The sequence below is a fragment of the Sander vitreus genome, chromosome 2 (assembly GCF_031162955.1).
Source record: "Sander vitreus isolate 19-12246 chromosome 2, sanVit1, whole genome shotgun sequence".
In the NCBI taxonomy this organism is placed as follows: domain Eukaryota; kingdom Metazoa; phylum Chordata; class Actinopteri; order Perciformes; family Percidae; genus Sander; species Sander vitreus.
The window spans coordinates 25,457,189-25,472,973 of record NC_135856.1 but is presented as its reverse complement, the minus strand read 5'-3'; the positions used below and the strand labels follow the sequence as shown (position 1 = coordinate 25,472,973).

The following is a 15,785-nucleotide window of genomic DNA, read 5'->3' as shown; positions in this document are numbered from 1 at the left end:
GACGTGCAGCTTGCCAAGCATACTGCAGGTCACTGCTGAAAATTACATGTGTGTAACCTGGCAAAATAAAGATTTAATATAGCTACAGGACAATACTGCTCCATGGATTCAGTCAAAACATTTTACTAAATAAAATACTGTGTAGGCCAGTGATCATGCTGTGCAGATAAAAGTAGTTGCGCTGCGTTTGTTTCTACCACCTGGTGAAAACGTTTGGACCACCATGGGCTTCCATTGATGTTATGGTTTTTATTCAGACCCTCATTCACCGTCACCATCACAGCTACTCTTCCACAGGTGTAATAATGATATAAAAAAATATAAATATTTAGCCAGATAGCCACTCACCTACATAGATATTACATTTTATATACATATGCTTCACACTGATTATACTGTAATATAACAACAGAGTTTATCACTTTATAAGTACAAGACAGCTATATTACTTTAAAACTTCCTCTTGGTTTACAACGGATGAAGTTAAAGGCATATTTCTTTTTCTATTTCTTTGTCCTTTTACCTCTCCCTCCCTTCCTCTTCCTCTCGCTGTCTCTCTCACTAACACAGACTTACACTTACACACACACACACACACACACACACACACACACACACACACACACACACACACACACACACACACACACACACACACACACACACACACACACACACACACACACACACATGCACACACATGCCACCCACCCTGACACATGGTGTGTTATGCAATGGGTGATGCCTAATTACCACTGACATCGCAGAGACTGTTCACTGTGAAATTAATCATGACACAGGCGTCAGCTTTTGATATTTTTCACCAAGTGCTTGTGAGTTTGTACCAGCCGATGTAATTAATAAACCAAATGCACACAAAAATTCTGATTAGATGCTGACACTGATGTCTTAATAATAACCAGGCACCTTAAATCCAACGCCAGGTGTCACAGTAGCGATAAAAGGAGGAAAATAAGTGCAGTAGAAAAACACTTACTATTAGAATGAGGTTGTTTATGGCTCTGATGGGTGTATGAATACATCTATATACAAATTCTAACCAGCTGTGGGTCCACAGTATCTCACAGAAGGCTGTGCTATTTATAAGGATAGCTTGATTGTACTGGAAAGCGCTTATAGTATATCCAGTCATGCATAGCATAAAGTGTTGCTTTTCAGTTAGCAGAAAACCTTGCTGTTACTTTATTATTACAAATAGATGAACTGAGACTCCAGAAACGCAGCCCACCCGTATCTGGCATAATTAATGTGACATGCAGCTCATCAGTGCACAAACCCCGGCAAGAGCTGGTTGCTCATTTCTAGAGTTTTTTACTGCCTCAAATGATCACAAGCCAAGCAGATTGGGACAAGATGCAGGCAAATTGATTTGACATCTCGCTTTTTTGTTAAAATGCGGTTTGCATATTGTTTACCTCTTATATTTCTTTTTCCACCACACAGTCGTGATTAGTTTTGATCTTCCACAGGCTTCAAAGTGTATAAAACTTGTTCATTTGGAAATCACAAAGAAAACTTGAACTTTTCTACCATTTGAGACATGACCAGTGTACGTGTTCCTGTAGTTTTTTATTGGAAGTGCCTTATACTTTCCCTAAAAAGTGTACTTTTTAAGCTATTTTAGGACTGCATGAGCTCTCTGTACAGTATGTATATCCTTTTGGACCATTTCAACTTTTGAATCTCAGCTTCAGCTGTTCTCCAAAGCCAATCCCCCCCACTCCCCTCATCTACTCTCAGGCTGATGTGGGTCACTGAGTGCACCCGGAGAGGGAGACTGCAGAACAGACACACAAAGACTGAGAAAGACCTGAGAATAATGAATAGAGATTGTTTTCCTTTTCTATTTTAACATTTCCTCCTTTACTTACTCAATATATTTTTTCAGGCATTTTACCTGTATTTTGACAGCAGACTGCAGCGAGATAACAGGAAATGAAGGTAGAGCGGAGGGATTACTGTATATGCAGCGAAGGTCCCCAGCCACACTCAAACCAAGGAAGTTGCAATTACATGGTCCACTCCCCTTTTTTTCTTTTGATTGATTGTTTTGCATTATGCATTATACTGCTTCTGACCTGGTAAAAGTGTACGTGGAAGTCATGATGATTATTGTGATTACAATTATTAGTGATTATTGTTATTTTGTTTATTGTGTCATATTATTATTCAAAGTACTGGTTGTGAGTTATGTACTGTAACTACACTAAATATATTGAACCTGCATCCAAAAGTAAAGGAAGCAGAGACACAAGAAGAGAATTTTGAAAGGTCCAGATAGATAATCATGTACGTAAACACTTTTATCAGTCTGTCTGACCAAAGGTCACATGGAAAGAGTGGCGGAAGAAATGAGTTTGAAAGTAGACAAGATTTTGTTTTCACAAATTATCAACACAGACCTACATACAGTGCAAACCCTGTACACACATACATACATAACACTTAAAAGTCACCAGACACCTACTGTTATTATTAGTATACACCACAACTGTTTCCACATGCAGAGCTCAGACGATTAAAACTAGATCAAACTCTTAGATGGTATTCACATCGCTTTACTGTCTGTATTTGTAAAAAAATAAAATAATAATAATAATAAAAAAAATTCACTTTATCTTCTGAGGGAATTGTGTGCACATAGAAGTGGATGGGGGAACTGTACAGTATGTGACAGACAGAGGAGCAGAAGGTAACCTTTATAAAATGACACACAAACATGCATCATCGTAAAGGTAACTTTTTTAATCCTGTCTGGTCTATCTATCTATCTTCTCTACTGTATTGCTACATTACATCCCAGGCAGAGTGATACATTGAGTTTGGCTGTTTCTCTGGCTATTGTTCTGGTGTTCTGTTTGTCTCTGGGCTTTACCTGCCTCCCTCCTTCAGCTCAAGGCAGAAGAATATAGGACCACTACCATAATGTCTGTGTATAGTGGGAGAAGTGTTTTGACCCTTTGCCTAGGCTGCTAATCAATATTTTTATATAAATAATGGATCAAATGACTTTGTGTAATACCAAACGGCTCTGCAGTTCCTCTTAGCTCTGTGAAGTACATTAGTTTTTTTCAACTCAACTTTTTGTTAGAGCCCACAACTTTACTGTTTTGGTTCACTTTTACTGCTCTCATAAACATTGCAGTAGCTACTATCTGTTCATCACCAAAATGCATACAGACAAAGGTAGCAATTACCTAGAGAGCACAGTGGAGCATTTTAGCAGCTAAAGAGCTATTACTGTCGCTTTAAAGTTGGAGGAGACCATAATAGAGCTAAAAGGAGAGTGAATATACTCTTTACACTTGCCAAGCGGCCATAAAAACAACAATGAATACTATGAAATTACTAATGAATAGCTTGACATCAATCGTTTTTTTTTTGTTTTTTTTACTTTAATCCTTCCTCTGAACACAGTTTCTTTTTTATCTGGAGCATCCACCCCAGAAACTTTTCTTGGACACTTCTTAGGTTTTTCCGTTATAGCTTACACTGGGACTGTCCTTCCCAAAATGCTCCTAGAGGTCATTTGTACAGCAATTACGACCTATCCACGTTTCTAGTGGCAGCGCTAGTGGCCGTAGTAATTATGACTGGAGCAAAGCAGTGAGTAATGTGGCAAAATATAAGAGCAGCAATGAGGTATGTTGAGGTGGTGGGTGGGTCAAACTAAAACTGGACTTTCACCTGGGAAAGCGGGGTTTGAGTACTGTCTTGTTGCTTCTGCCATACTTATAGCTGCTGCTCCGTTGCTATGGTATCCCTTTCCTGCCACCTTTAGCTCTGGCTGGTTGATGTAAAATGCATCACTTCCTGTACGCCACAGCGGGAAAGTCGCCACGGACACCAGACACCATAACTCTGGTATACTGCAAAATACAAAGAGCTTCCCCTGGCGGCGATAGACTTAATCAGCATTGTGTGAACTCGTTTGGCAAGGGTTTAAATATAACGTACGTTCATTTTAAGTTTAAGTCCCGCATTCCAGCTTTAAGTTCAGTGGTGGAAAGAACATTCACTCAAGTACAGTAATTAAGTACAATTTTGAGGTACTTGTTTTACATGCAGTGGAGTTTTTATAACACAAAGTAAAACTGTATTATTATATCATTGGTTAATTTCTACTGATGCATTGCATGATGAGGCTAATTTTAATTACTTTATATATTGTTGAGTAGTTTAATCTATAGGAAAACAACATATTTTTTAAGGTGATCAATTGTTTTGAATAACAATAGTTACCTGAAAAGTGAAACTATAGCTGTTAAATAAATGCACTGGAGAAAAAGCACAATATTTACCAGTAGGTGCCAACTGACAAAAATATGGAAGCCACTCAAACAAGTTGCATGCATTTAAATCAATTCCTTAGTGAGACGAACATCTGTTAACAAGCATCTGTAGTGATTTTCAAGTTTTATCCATTTAGGTTTAGCCAAGCAAACTTAAATCTAGGGATGTCTACACACCTTTGTTGCTACTTTTCTTTTCTTTCTCTTTGATTTAAAACTTACACAGGCTGCCGATAACGACACTGTGTGAGAAGGTTGGATTGACAGAAGTCAATTTAAATGAATAACCAGCAACACATTCATAAATAAAAGTCATATCAAGCCGTTCCAAATTTCTTTTGCAACAAAATAAAATGCAGGTCATATTTTAACACCAAAACATAAACAAATGTAAAATAATGCAATCTGAGTGTTTGCATTTAAGCTCACAATACCTCAAGGTGCTGCAGGTTGGGGAAAATATTTGCAATAAGGCACCAGAAATATCAATTCATAATGTACTTGTTGAACAACACATTATTTAATGATAATTCTCTGCATGTTAATAATCTGATCTGGAGCCAGGCTGTAGCCTATACGCAATGTTCCCACTGAATATGTATTTCTGACGACACGGAGGATAAACATGTTATTTAATCATCAATGTGTTTTGAATTGTATTGCTTAAGTAGGCTGAACAAACCCCAGGTGGTGTACACAGTACGAGAGACTTTCTGCAGTGAGGCAGGCTAAATGCATATCAGTCAGCATTTGAACGATACGTGCCATCCGTGTAGTAGTGCAACTTAAAGGTGAACAGCAATCTGTGTCAAGTGGGACTGGAAGGTGGCCTTATTTATGCTTCTGTCTCACGAGAGACACATAAAGACTTTCATAACATTATAAAATAACTAAAATGTGAGTAATCTATCTATCTACCTATGATGATACAGTTCTCCCCAAATATATTTCCTTCCTCATCTGGATTCAGTTAAATACGACTTTATTTTAAATGTTGTAAAGTGTAAATTTTCACACTGACAGTCACACTTGAATAATTCGGTCGTTAATTATACCTCTGGGTAAGTTAATTAAAATCTTGCAAGTTGGTTGTGTAACTCTAATTGTCTTTAACTTTGCATAGGCTATATTTGACTGCTTCTGCACCAGTAAGACTGTATCTATTATATTAAATGTTGCACATCTGCTTAACTTGGACGTACAGGTAAAACTGTAATTACAGTTTTGAAGGAGTGTTAAGTTCATCCTTCCTGCCTCTGGTGTGGTCATGTGGCCTCTGCTTGGGACACAATAAACACACAATAACACACTAAATTCTAAATAGAGTCAGAAGTAAACATGGAGAAGCAGCGTCTAGTTTTTATGCACCACATATATGGAAAAAAACTCCAAGAAAACTGCAGGTCCGCTACAACTCTCTTGAAAGCTGAAGACTTTTCTTTTTAAAGCTGCCTTTCTTTAAATAATTGTTAATTTCTTATACTGCACTGTAACTTTTATTCTTGTATTTCATACCTGTCTTATTATATTTTAACTGTTTTAACTGCTCTTTAATGTTTTATGTAAAGCACTTTAAATTACCTTGTTGCTGTAATGTGCTACACAAATAAAGCTGCCATACCTTTATGTAAAGTAGTTCATTCAAAATAATTACTTATGTTTCTTATTGTCACTCACTATAGCCCAAGGCTCTTTTCCTGCTCGACCATGGCTGCAGAGTTCAGATATAAAAACATGCTAGTTCCCATAGCAACCCTAGTTAAAATTCAAAAGCATATATTTCTATGTCTGACCTTCATAGGCAAGGAGTATTATCATCCAACCGTGTGCCAGATACATCAGCTGTACCAGCCATTCTAAAGTGTGCCAAACACACAGAATGAGACAGGGTTTCTCATCAAATAATACTTAACTAGAAATTGTTTACTGTAGCAAATGGACACATGTTATGTAAACACTTGCCACATACTGTATAGGCATGAAATGTACCACATGCAGCATGAGTGATCGGCAACAAAAAATATTGGGCAGAGTGGTGGAGGGTTGATGATGTGTGGGTTATGATCTCACTCCAGCCATCTAATATGTTACTGGACAGCTGACCAAGCCAAATTGGGGCAAAAGCACTAACAGTAAAACAGGGATATTTATGAAACAAGCAGTGATTTCAAATGTCTGTTGAAGCTGCTATAATCAATATGCTTATAATAACAATGAAGTAAATTTGTGCATGTGAAGAGCCCGCTTGTAGGGATGAACCTGCAGAAAAATAATCACCAACTCTGTGGTTTCCCTCACCTCTATAGACCGTGTTAGTGTCTATCAGCTCATTGTTTTTGGCTTTACAATCTTACTGTTTTGGTTCACTCTGTTTTTGGTGTTGTTTCAAGACACAGAACACAGCTGTTTTCAATGGAAAAGCTTTGCTAAAGCTGAACGCTACCTGAACAGCAACAAAAGACGGCCAGACAAAGTACAAGCAACTAGCTGGTGAACATGGTTAGCAGCTAAACCAAAAGACATTTTTTTTCTCAAGAGCTAAATGAAGAGTGAATATTGGACTTGCATTTATCAGGTGGCCAGAGCCATGACTCCCCATGACTGCTAATGTTTCCTCAGTATCTCCTGGATGTGTAAGGTTTGCTAACAAGTTCAAAATATCAACTTAAAAGATGAAAAATGTTGTGTTTACAGTACAGCTGGTTTTCACAACCAAAAAAATCTGATGTTGCAGGTCTAATGTTTAAGTAGTCTCACATTGCTAGACCTATGTCCACAGCGCTGTGTCAGCCCTGGACTATGGTCTGGCTACACTGCTTGTCTATTCTGGGATAGGGGGGGAAATGTTATGGCTTGTTTGTATTTCTAAACCAATCACAATCGTCGTAAGCGGCTGAAGCCTTGGATGCAGCAATGGTGCCCTTTCAAAATAGATAGCAAAGATAACGGAAGGAGAGGGACATACATAGCATCTCAGGCTTTATCCCATCAATGTACATCTGTTGAGCAAGACTTATGTTTTAGCAGCTAATTGCTACCAGAGAGGAGTTCAAGACAAAAAAGGGCTACAGTAACAATAATCTGTTGTGAGAATGACGTGTTGCTAAAACAGTTTAACCAGGCAAATCAAAGTTGTGAGAAAGAAGAGAGAATGGCACCCAGCTGGCTCACTTCTGGTCACGTTAGATGTGAATGATCCTCATGAATAACGGCTAAACTGGAACAATAAGCAGCTGAGGGAGGGTGATGGTGACTGACTTCGTCTCTGATTAAAACTACCTCTGTAATTAACACACCAATGGGGACAGGGTCTTCTGCTGAGTTGACAAGTGTTTTGTTTCAGAGTTAACATGCTCCAATTCACCGGTCCCCACGAGGCGCAGCATGCACCTCTCTATTTGCCTTTGGCCTTCTCAGCTATTGCAGTTGTCTGCTTTGTGTCTGAACTGTAGTGGAAGCCTGCTCCTTATCATAGCAATCACTCATCCAAAAAGACCCCCCCTCCTCAAAAAAATACTGCTAATTTTAGCTCCCATGTATATACAATGTTTTCAGGCTAGTGTGATTATCATTGATTTGACTAACGACGGTACTCGACAGCTCAGTGGGATTCAATGGAGCTGCCTTGAATTTTTCACCAATGAGGGAGGCAATTATGACTGATTTCATATCAGCCGTGTTCTGCTGTCAGTCTGCAAATTACTGTGGAAAAATCTGCGATGCAAAGCTAAATTAGATTTGCTCATGATGTGTTTGACTGGCACCCATTATGTGCGATGGACAAATGGGAGCTGCATGAATGGGGGTGGGAAACATTGGTTATATCTCAATTCTCCTGCTTTTTCTGAGAGCAGGTCCCCATTCATGGGTGATTAACAGGCAGATCAGGGAGGTGGGCAGTGTTGCTTGGATGGCTTTGACTAATCTAACTGCTGCTGCCTCGCGGCTTGCTTGGAGAACCCAGACAAGCTATAAAGAGAAGCATTCAAACTACTGTATAGAGCGCCACTCTCAAAGCCTAAATCCTGCATGCACACTTTTATGCAGCCACGTGAAACACTACAGAAAGTGACTCGACTGACTGACAACTCCAAAGATTCAAATGATTATTGGATGCTGCTGGAGTAAAACCAAGGTCTACACTCACATCAATGCCATGCCATATCGGCAGTAAAATGTAACTTACAGCTTCAATTCATATGATAGTTTTGTTAGTAGTAAGTTACAGTATGGCTTTTGAATTAACTGCGGGTATTTATCTATTTTTTCATTATTATTGCGTATGCTTTTATCATTTAAAAAATTCCCTTTGGTGCATGCTTGAACATTTGAATGACACGCCACCAGACATTGTATGTCTTTTGCTTCAATTTCAAAAAATGTTATGACAATATGTGTAGGTACACATATTGTAACCATATCTTTTTTATGTTGTTTCTTTTAAACATTCGTCTACATGTCAGTTGGTCTAAGATCGTGGTTGATCGTTCATGAGCAAAGACAACTACTTTGAAGTTTGGCTGACCAAAAGAAGAAAAAAAACATTTTAAGTCTGTTTCATTAAGGTGTGAAACATTAAGGTGTGAAACAAATAATTATATCATACTTTTTTTTCATGTAGTGAATTAAGTGACAGCTTGACCACTCAATACTTTTCCAACAGCAATAGAAATATTGCTCCACCTAGTGGAGGCAGCCGTCACATTGTTGCAGGGCACCATACTGACTTGATTTCTCTCCTACAGTAAGGACTCCTCACTCATTATTTGCAGGGAGATCCATGTGAACAGTACAGCGAGGCCTCTTATCTAAATTGCCAGCTCGCGTGAATGTGCATGAATGTGCATAATTGTGCACGAGCTCCATATGGCAAACCTTTTCAGAGGTGGCACTAGAAAAAATAAAATGAAGGGGGGGGGGGGGGGGGGACCCCCCAGATGATTTAAACACCGACAGAGAAATGGAACAAACTTGCAGAGAATATTTTAATGAAATCCAAAAAGACGCCGTATTCTTCTCGCCGTTACCCTGAGAGTTTATTTCAAACATAAATGCGCTGAGCGCGGTGCCCTATTTCCAGGCGGCTCTGTCTACCTGCGCTGAGCCCCTCCCCTCCCCTCCTCCTCCTTCTCCTCTTCCTCCTCCTCCTCCTCCTCCTCCTTCTCCTCCTCCCCCCCACCCCCCTGCAGTAGAGGAGGGTCCATGTGCAGAATGACGTCGCGCTGAAGTCCGACTGACTCCTTCGTTTGTTTTTATTACTCTTTTAATCTTGGACCCAGAATCTGTAATCTGTAAATTTGCGGCCATAATGTGAGATCATCTGCCGCTGTCGTCCGACCCGTGGCTGCCGTTCGTCCTGTCAGGAGCCGCGGCTCGCTGTGGAGGATTTACTAGTGATAATACGCAGTAGACTTCTCCAGTGTGTCTAGCTGTCAAACTGAAAACTATGTATTGGAAAGAGTAGGCAGAAAACATTTGTTGATATTTATTGACTTTGCTTTTTTGCGTGTCTTTTTTTGTCCTCTGGATTATCGCTGCCCAGCAACACGGCCACCTGACAACTCTGAATGTCGTAATTAAGGTAAGGAAGGACGGAGCTCAGGGTTTGACTGTACATTTTTAATTTGGCGCGGGGTCTGAGATGATAATGAAAGCAAACTCCTCGCTGTTCTTTCGGATTACTGAATAGGCTACTTGCATCCGCGGTGTATTTGCTGTGGAAGAAAAATCCAATAACTTTACACCGCGGGACCGTTATAGCCCTAGCTGTGTCTGCTCCATAATAAAAGTCGCCAAGAAGTTTATGCACTTTATGTACAGACAAAAACAGACAAAATCATTGTATTAGTAGATTTTATAATTCTGTAAGCACCTGTCAAGAGGTGTTGAGAAATATCCAGTGGTGTCAAATTATTTTCAAAACATATAACTTCAATAAATATTATTTTCTTCCTTCTGCACTTAGTCCTTCTTGTCATTCAAAAAGCCGTTACTGAGACTACTTTAATAATAACTTCAACAGCAACCATATAGCAAAAATCCTCTTTTAGTAGCCTATTTATCCTGCGCAAACGCAAAATGGAGATTCAGAGAGTTGCATGTCCTACAGAGGCAGCTGGCAATCACGGCAGGAGCGAGATTGAGGAATTTTCACTCTGACATCTCTTTTTTTATTTTATTGTTATTTATGGATCTACACACTAAATGTGCATGGGATATTTTGCAGGCAATCTGAATAACTTCAACTCAGATGTCTTGGCTGCTCCACAGCTGTGAGCCCTTCAAAGAGTGAACCGTAGCACTGGGAAAAATAAATCTTTAAACATCACCCAAAGCAATGCCTTATCCTTGCAACCTGTTATTTCAAGTGTGTGATTATTGACAATAGGCTATTTATGTTGCTTTTGCACAAGGTGAAGCCGCTAGAGCCGCTAAAGCAACATTTTAAGTTATGTCGCAGCTATGTTGTGTCTGCAAGAGCAATAACTATTGAGTGACAGCTTTCTGACCAATCCATGAAAGGGCCTGATAAAGCTGGTGTATTTCTGGCTGAGCTGTCCAATAGAGGCGCGGCAGAGGTGGGAATTTAAACAAAAAGCCCAGACGACGTCACGTAGATACATTAACCCTTCAGTTATCAGACTGTACATCCCCTGTAGTGCACTGACAAGGAGCTCTGTGAGAGGAAAAACTGTACAGACTTCCTTTGGACTTTTTTCGGATTCGACATATTGTTTACACAGCATAATTTATGTTTTTGTCTCAGTTATTCTTGAAGTCATTATAACATTATAATAAGTCAAATCTATTACGTGTTCTTTACACAGCCCCCCCTTTTTTTTTTTTGCCTCATTAGGTTTTTACCCACTGAAGTGGAACCTACTGCTATCCAAAACCAACAAGACTATATTTGCACTCCAGATTTTAAATTCATTAGCATATTTCTAAATATACTGTATAATCTAGTCTGACATGAAACCTGTAATCTCTGCCTCAAAGTAAAGAACCTCAATACGCCTATTATTAAACCAATGCCTTGCAGCTTGAAACAGCAGCATTGTGAACTTTTTTCATTCATTTCTTTTCTTCGTTTACCAGGTGGATCAATGAGCCAGCAATGGAGACCAAAAGATACCAAAGTTTCTTTGATGGAAGTAACACAGAGAACAGATGGGCGCAGGTCCCCAGCACCATGGAGCACTGCTGCAGCACAGAGGATTCAAGTCTGACTAGCAGTGATATCCTGATGGACATAGTCAATGTGAGCTGCCCTGCTGGAAGCCCGGCAACCGACTGCAAAGACAACAATACAAAGAAGCAGGAGCAGCCAATCCTTCGGCTCAGCCAGAACCAGCCATTTGTTCTCCCACATTTCAACAACTCTGTCCATGGTCATAAGCAGGAAATGGACTCTAAGGAGCTTTCCAAGACTGTGGCAGAGTCTATGGGCCTGTATATGAATGCTGCCAGGGAGGCGGACTTTGCCTTTAGCCAGCATGGTGGCAGTACCAGCCCTGGGAAGATGTATCCAGTGTGTGGGCGGGCTCTAGAGGAGACCCAGTGTGGCTCCACAAAGAGCCCCAAGTTAAAGCCATTTGGTTTCCAGCAGCCCAGCACCACTCCCAGAGAATGCACCACTGGGACTCCCGTTAGTTCAGCCTCAATGCTGGCCTCCTCTCTGTCCTGCAGCCCTCAGACCTCCAGCTCCATCTCTAGCCCTGGGGGCAGCAACAATATGGTGTCGTCAACCACCAGCCCTCCTACATGTTTTGGACCAGTGTGCTCGTCCGTCAGTAGTCCTGTCAGCCAGACGTCTTGTGCTGCAACTCTGGCCAACATCAAGCGCAGGAATTCAGCCACATGTAGCCCCGTGGGGTCCAGCACGGTGGGCTCACCACCTCTCACCAGCCCGCTCAACGTCATGAGATCCCCCATGTCCAGCCCACAGAGTATGAGTAGTGTGAGATCTCCTCCGTCCTGCAGCACTACCTGTAACATTAGGTCATCTGTCTCGAGCCCTACAGGTGGCAGCTGCACCAGCACTGCCAACAACTGCAACACAGCAAGGCCCTCCATCTCCAGTCCGGCCGCAGGGGGTGCCATGGCTGTCAGCAGCCCACAGAACCCCTCCTCAGGTGGGTTTCCCGTGTCTAGTCCTGCTGGCGGATTGGGTTTGGTGCAGAATGACACCAACAGCCCAGAAGCAGCAGGTCTGAGCAGAGACGCAGACTTCAAGAACTTTGAATTCCCTAAAGTAGAGGTGGTAGACGGGGAGGTGTTCAACGTTGGCTTAGACCAGATGGGCATGGTTAAGTTCATAAAGAACGAGCCTGGAACTGACTTCAGAAGCATGTGTTTAGGCAGTTCCAAATGTAATGCAACTAGCACACCTTTTATCACACAGATTAAGAGCGAGCCAAACAAAAATGAGGGATGTATGAACCAACAGCCCTATGGTGAGCAGTCACCATCTCTTAGTCACTTTCCTGCATCTGAGACCACCTATTTGTCCCTGAGGAATAACATTGATGAATACAGTCTTTCTGGTATCTTAGGACCCCCTGTCGCCTCTATGAATGGGAACTATGAGTCTGATGTGTTCTCCAACAATGTTCTGTCTAAAGGGGTTAAGCAGGAGACCACTGATGGCAGCTATTACCAAGAGAATAACAGCATGCCCACATCGGCTATTGTTGGAGTTAATTCTGGTGGACATTCATTCCATTACCAGATTGGAGCGCAAGGAACAATGTCTTTCACGCGGCATGATGTGAGGGACCAGTCCAACCCTTTGTTGAATCTCATTTCGCCTGTAACAGCATTAATGGAGTCGTGGAAATCTCGGCCGGGCATGTCACAGGGGTCACTGTCAGCCAGAGGCGAGGGTTACCTGGGTCAGAACTGCATCACGGACAGCATGTCGAGGTAAGGAGAATGCAGACGTCTCTTTGCAGTCTGAGTGAGTGCCTTTCAGTGTGTCTCTGTCAGATCCCTGGCTTGAAAACTGTGACGTTTTCTGAGTTGTAATCCATATTAAAAAAAGTTCAGCTTTACAGAGAGAATCAGTTTTCATTTTTCCTAAATAATGGATTGTTTTTGTCAGTATACCTGTATAATAGTGTGTCTCTCTATAGGAGGGCCAGTTTGTTATAGTCAGAACCATACTTGCACAAGGGACTTAGGGCGTTTGCTTTGAACAGTGCAAAAATAATAACAGCAGGGCTTGGGAAAGGCAGTGGGATGCTGGCTTGGTGAACAGGAATTAAAGGTTGGGGTCCAGGTCATTGTTATAGTAGCATGTGATCAAAACATCATCCCTGCTAGTACTGCCCTGTGTTCTACTGTAACACAGAGGCAAAGTTTACCTCTTATCAAGGGCCCATGTGTGTGTACAACAACAAAATATAATGGTCTGATATCAGGAGGTCCAGCTAAAACCTTGTGTAATGCAAATATGTGTTTTTATGGGCCCTGAGCCGTTGGCAGCATCATAAATTATGAATGATTGATCACATGCTTTTGTTGCCAAACTGATGAAATAATAGTTGCATTTGTGAGGATGGGGGCATAAACAAAACAAACAGGCCAAAGGGAAAAAAACCTCGATAATAGCCGCCAATCTGGCAAAGTGCAACTTTGACACAGTTGTTGTGCTTCCAGTATATTCTAGTGTCATAGTTGCATGTGAAGCCGAAAGGAAGTCATATCAACAGGATTAATAACAGTGAATTACAAAGCCATCATCTAGACCATGAAACACATGAAAATACAGAAGTGTGTATAGTTACCTAACAGTGAGAGGTTCTGGTGTTGTTTGTGGTCTGGGGAATCTGAGTGTGATATGATTTATGTATTTTAAAAGCATTTACTTTCTATTGGTGTTCTTATAAACAACATTGCTATTATCTATTTATTGCATGGGATGTTATAAATTCCCACTTTTTATGAGCTGGTGCAAAGAAGCACTAAACAAAGTCATAAATGACTTCCTGCTTACTTGCACGGCTTCGATTAGAGTCAGACGCTTGCTGTAAAAGAAGTACAGTATTTAAGCTGCTGTGGGATGTTGGTGTATGTTGCTTTGCTATGTTCCACTGTGACTTGACCGTGACAATTCCAGACCGACTTTGGGAAGTGATGTTGAACAGAATCTCAAAATGGAGATTTCCTGATTGAATTTGTAGAAACCAACTTTTGCAGATCTCACTGATTGCTCTGCTACTTTCAGTTGTCTATTTTAGATATTCTTCAGTTGTTGTCGTTCAGATTGCGGGGACAAATTTGGAGGAAGGGACTGGGAAAAGTCAGTTTATCACTGTATATTCACGTATGTTATCAGCTTCAAACTGATTTACTGTAGCTTGCAAATGCAATGCAAAACATTGCTGCTGCTGATGATGGTTGTTCAGTTTTAATTTTAAGAGTTTATACATCTATCATAACTAGTATTCAACAAGATATTAGAATAACCCTTACTGTCATCTGTTGTGAGACGTGTAGTCCGATTTATCTATACATCTAATAACAAGATAAACTGATGACCAGATGAATTCCTACGGTTTTTCTAATCCATAGCTCATAAAAAAACATCTGTTTGATTGTCCTTGTTATATTTTAACATACATATTTTATATACATGTATAGTAAGCATGTCATGTATGTGTGTCTGTATTTATCCACACTGCATCTCACCCACAGATCTGACCTGATCAGTATATTTTTTTTACGTCATCTCTGTTTGACATGTTTATTCAGCTTTATATATACAGTGCACGCTCATCTAGAGAGTAGATACTCCGTCTGTGTGTGTGTGCTATAACAAGGCTCGCAGCTCTGAGGAGACTGATACAGCCCTGTTACCTTGGAGGCGACCCATATGGCAGGAGGCAAAGCGATGTTGACGGAATCACTGCCACCTTGGTCCTAATGAGATCCAGCTTAGCCCTTATGTCAGACAGGATGACAGTAAGAGGTGGGCCACATGGCAGCCAGCCAGCCAGGCAAGGAAACAGGCAAATACAAACACACATATACATACATACATATTACATTAATATGCACACACACACACACACACACACACACACACACACACACACACACACACACACACACACACACACACACACACACACACACACACACATAAATGTCTTAGGTAGAATGCAAGAGAAAACCTTTTCAGAGGTTTCTGCCTACTTTCAGTGTCCAGTTACACCAGTAGTATTGTATTGATTGACAGCTATACTTAGACATAAACAGGCTTATTCTATCCTGCCTGAAATCTAAAAAAGAAAAGAAAAAGCACTGCAGGAAATATGTGGTACCTTCGAGCTTTGGACTGACTGCATGGTGCCCAGGCCCAATATTTCATTGGCAAAAATGTTACGTAACCATTAAAAAGCACTACTAAAACTCTTTGATCCACTGAAGCCTCAGATGACAGAGTGTAAAATCCCTTGGCTCTTTTTT

At 40.8% G+C, this 15,785-nt stretch overlaps 1 protein-coding gene across 1 annotated transcript in view; it reads left to right on the top strand.

The window, feature by feature from the left end:
- Positions 1 to 9,500: 9,500 nt before the first annotated feature.
- nr3c2 (nuclear receptor subfamily 3, group C, member 2) overlaps positions 9,501 to 15,785 on the top strand; it is an 84,024-nt gene continuing 77,739 nt past the window's right edge. Inside the window, exons 1-2 of the mRNA XM_078262787.1 lie at positions 9,501 to 9,894; positions 11,412 to 13,238. Coding sequence (XP_078118913.1) covers positions 11,431 to 13,238 — 1,808 coding nt within the window. The 5' untranslated portion in view covers positions 9,501 to 9,894; positions 11,412 to 11,430. The remainder of the gene's footprint in view (positions 9,895 to 11,411; positions 13,239 to 15,785) is intronic.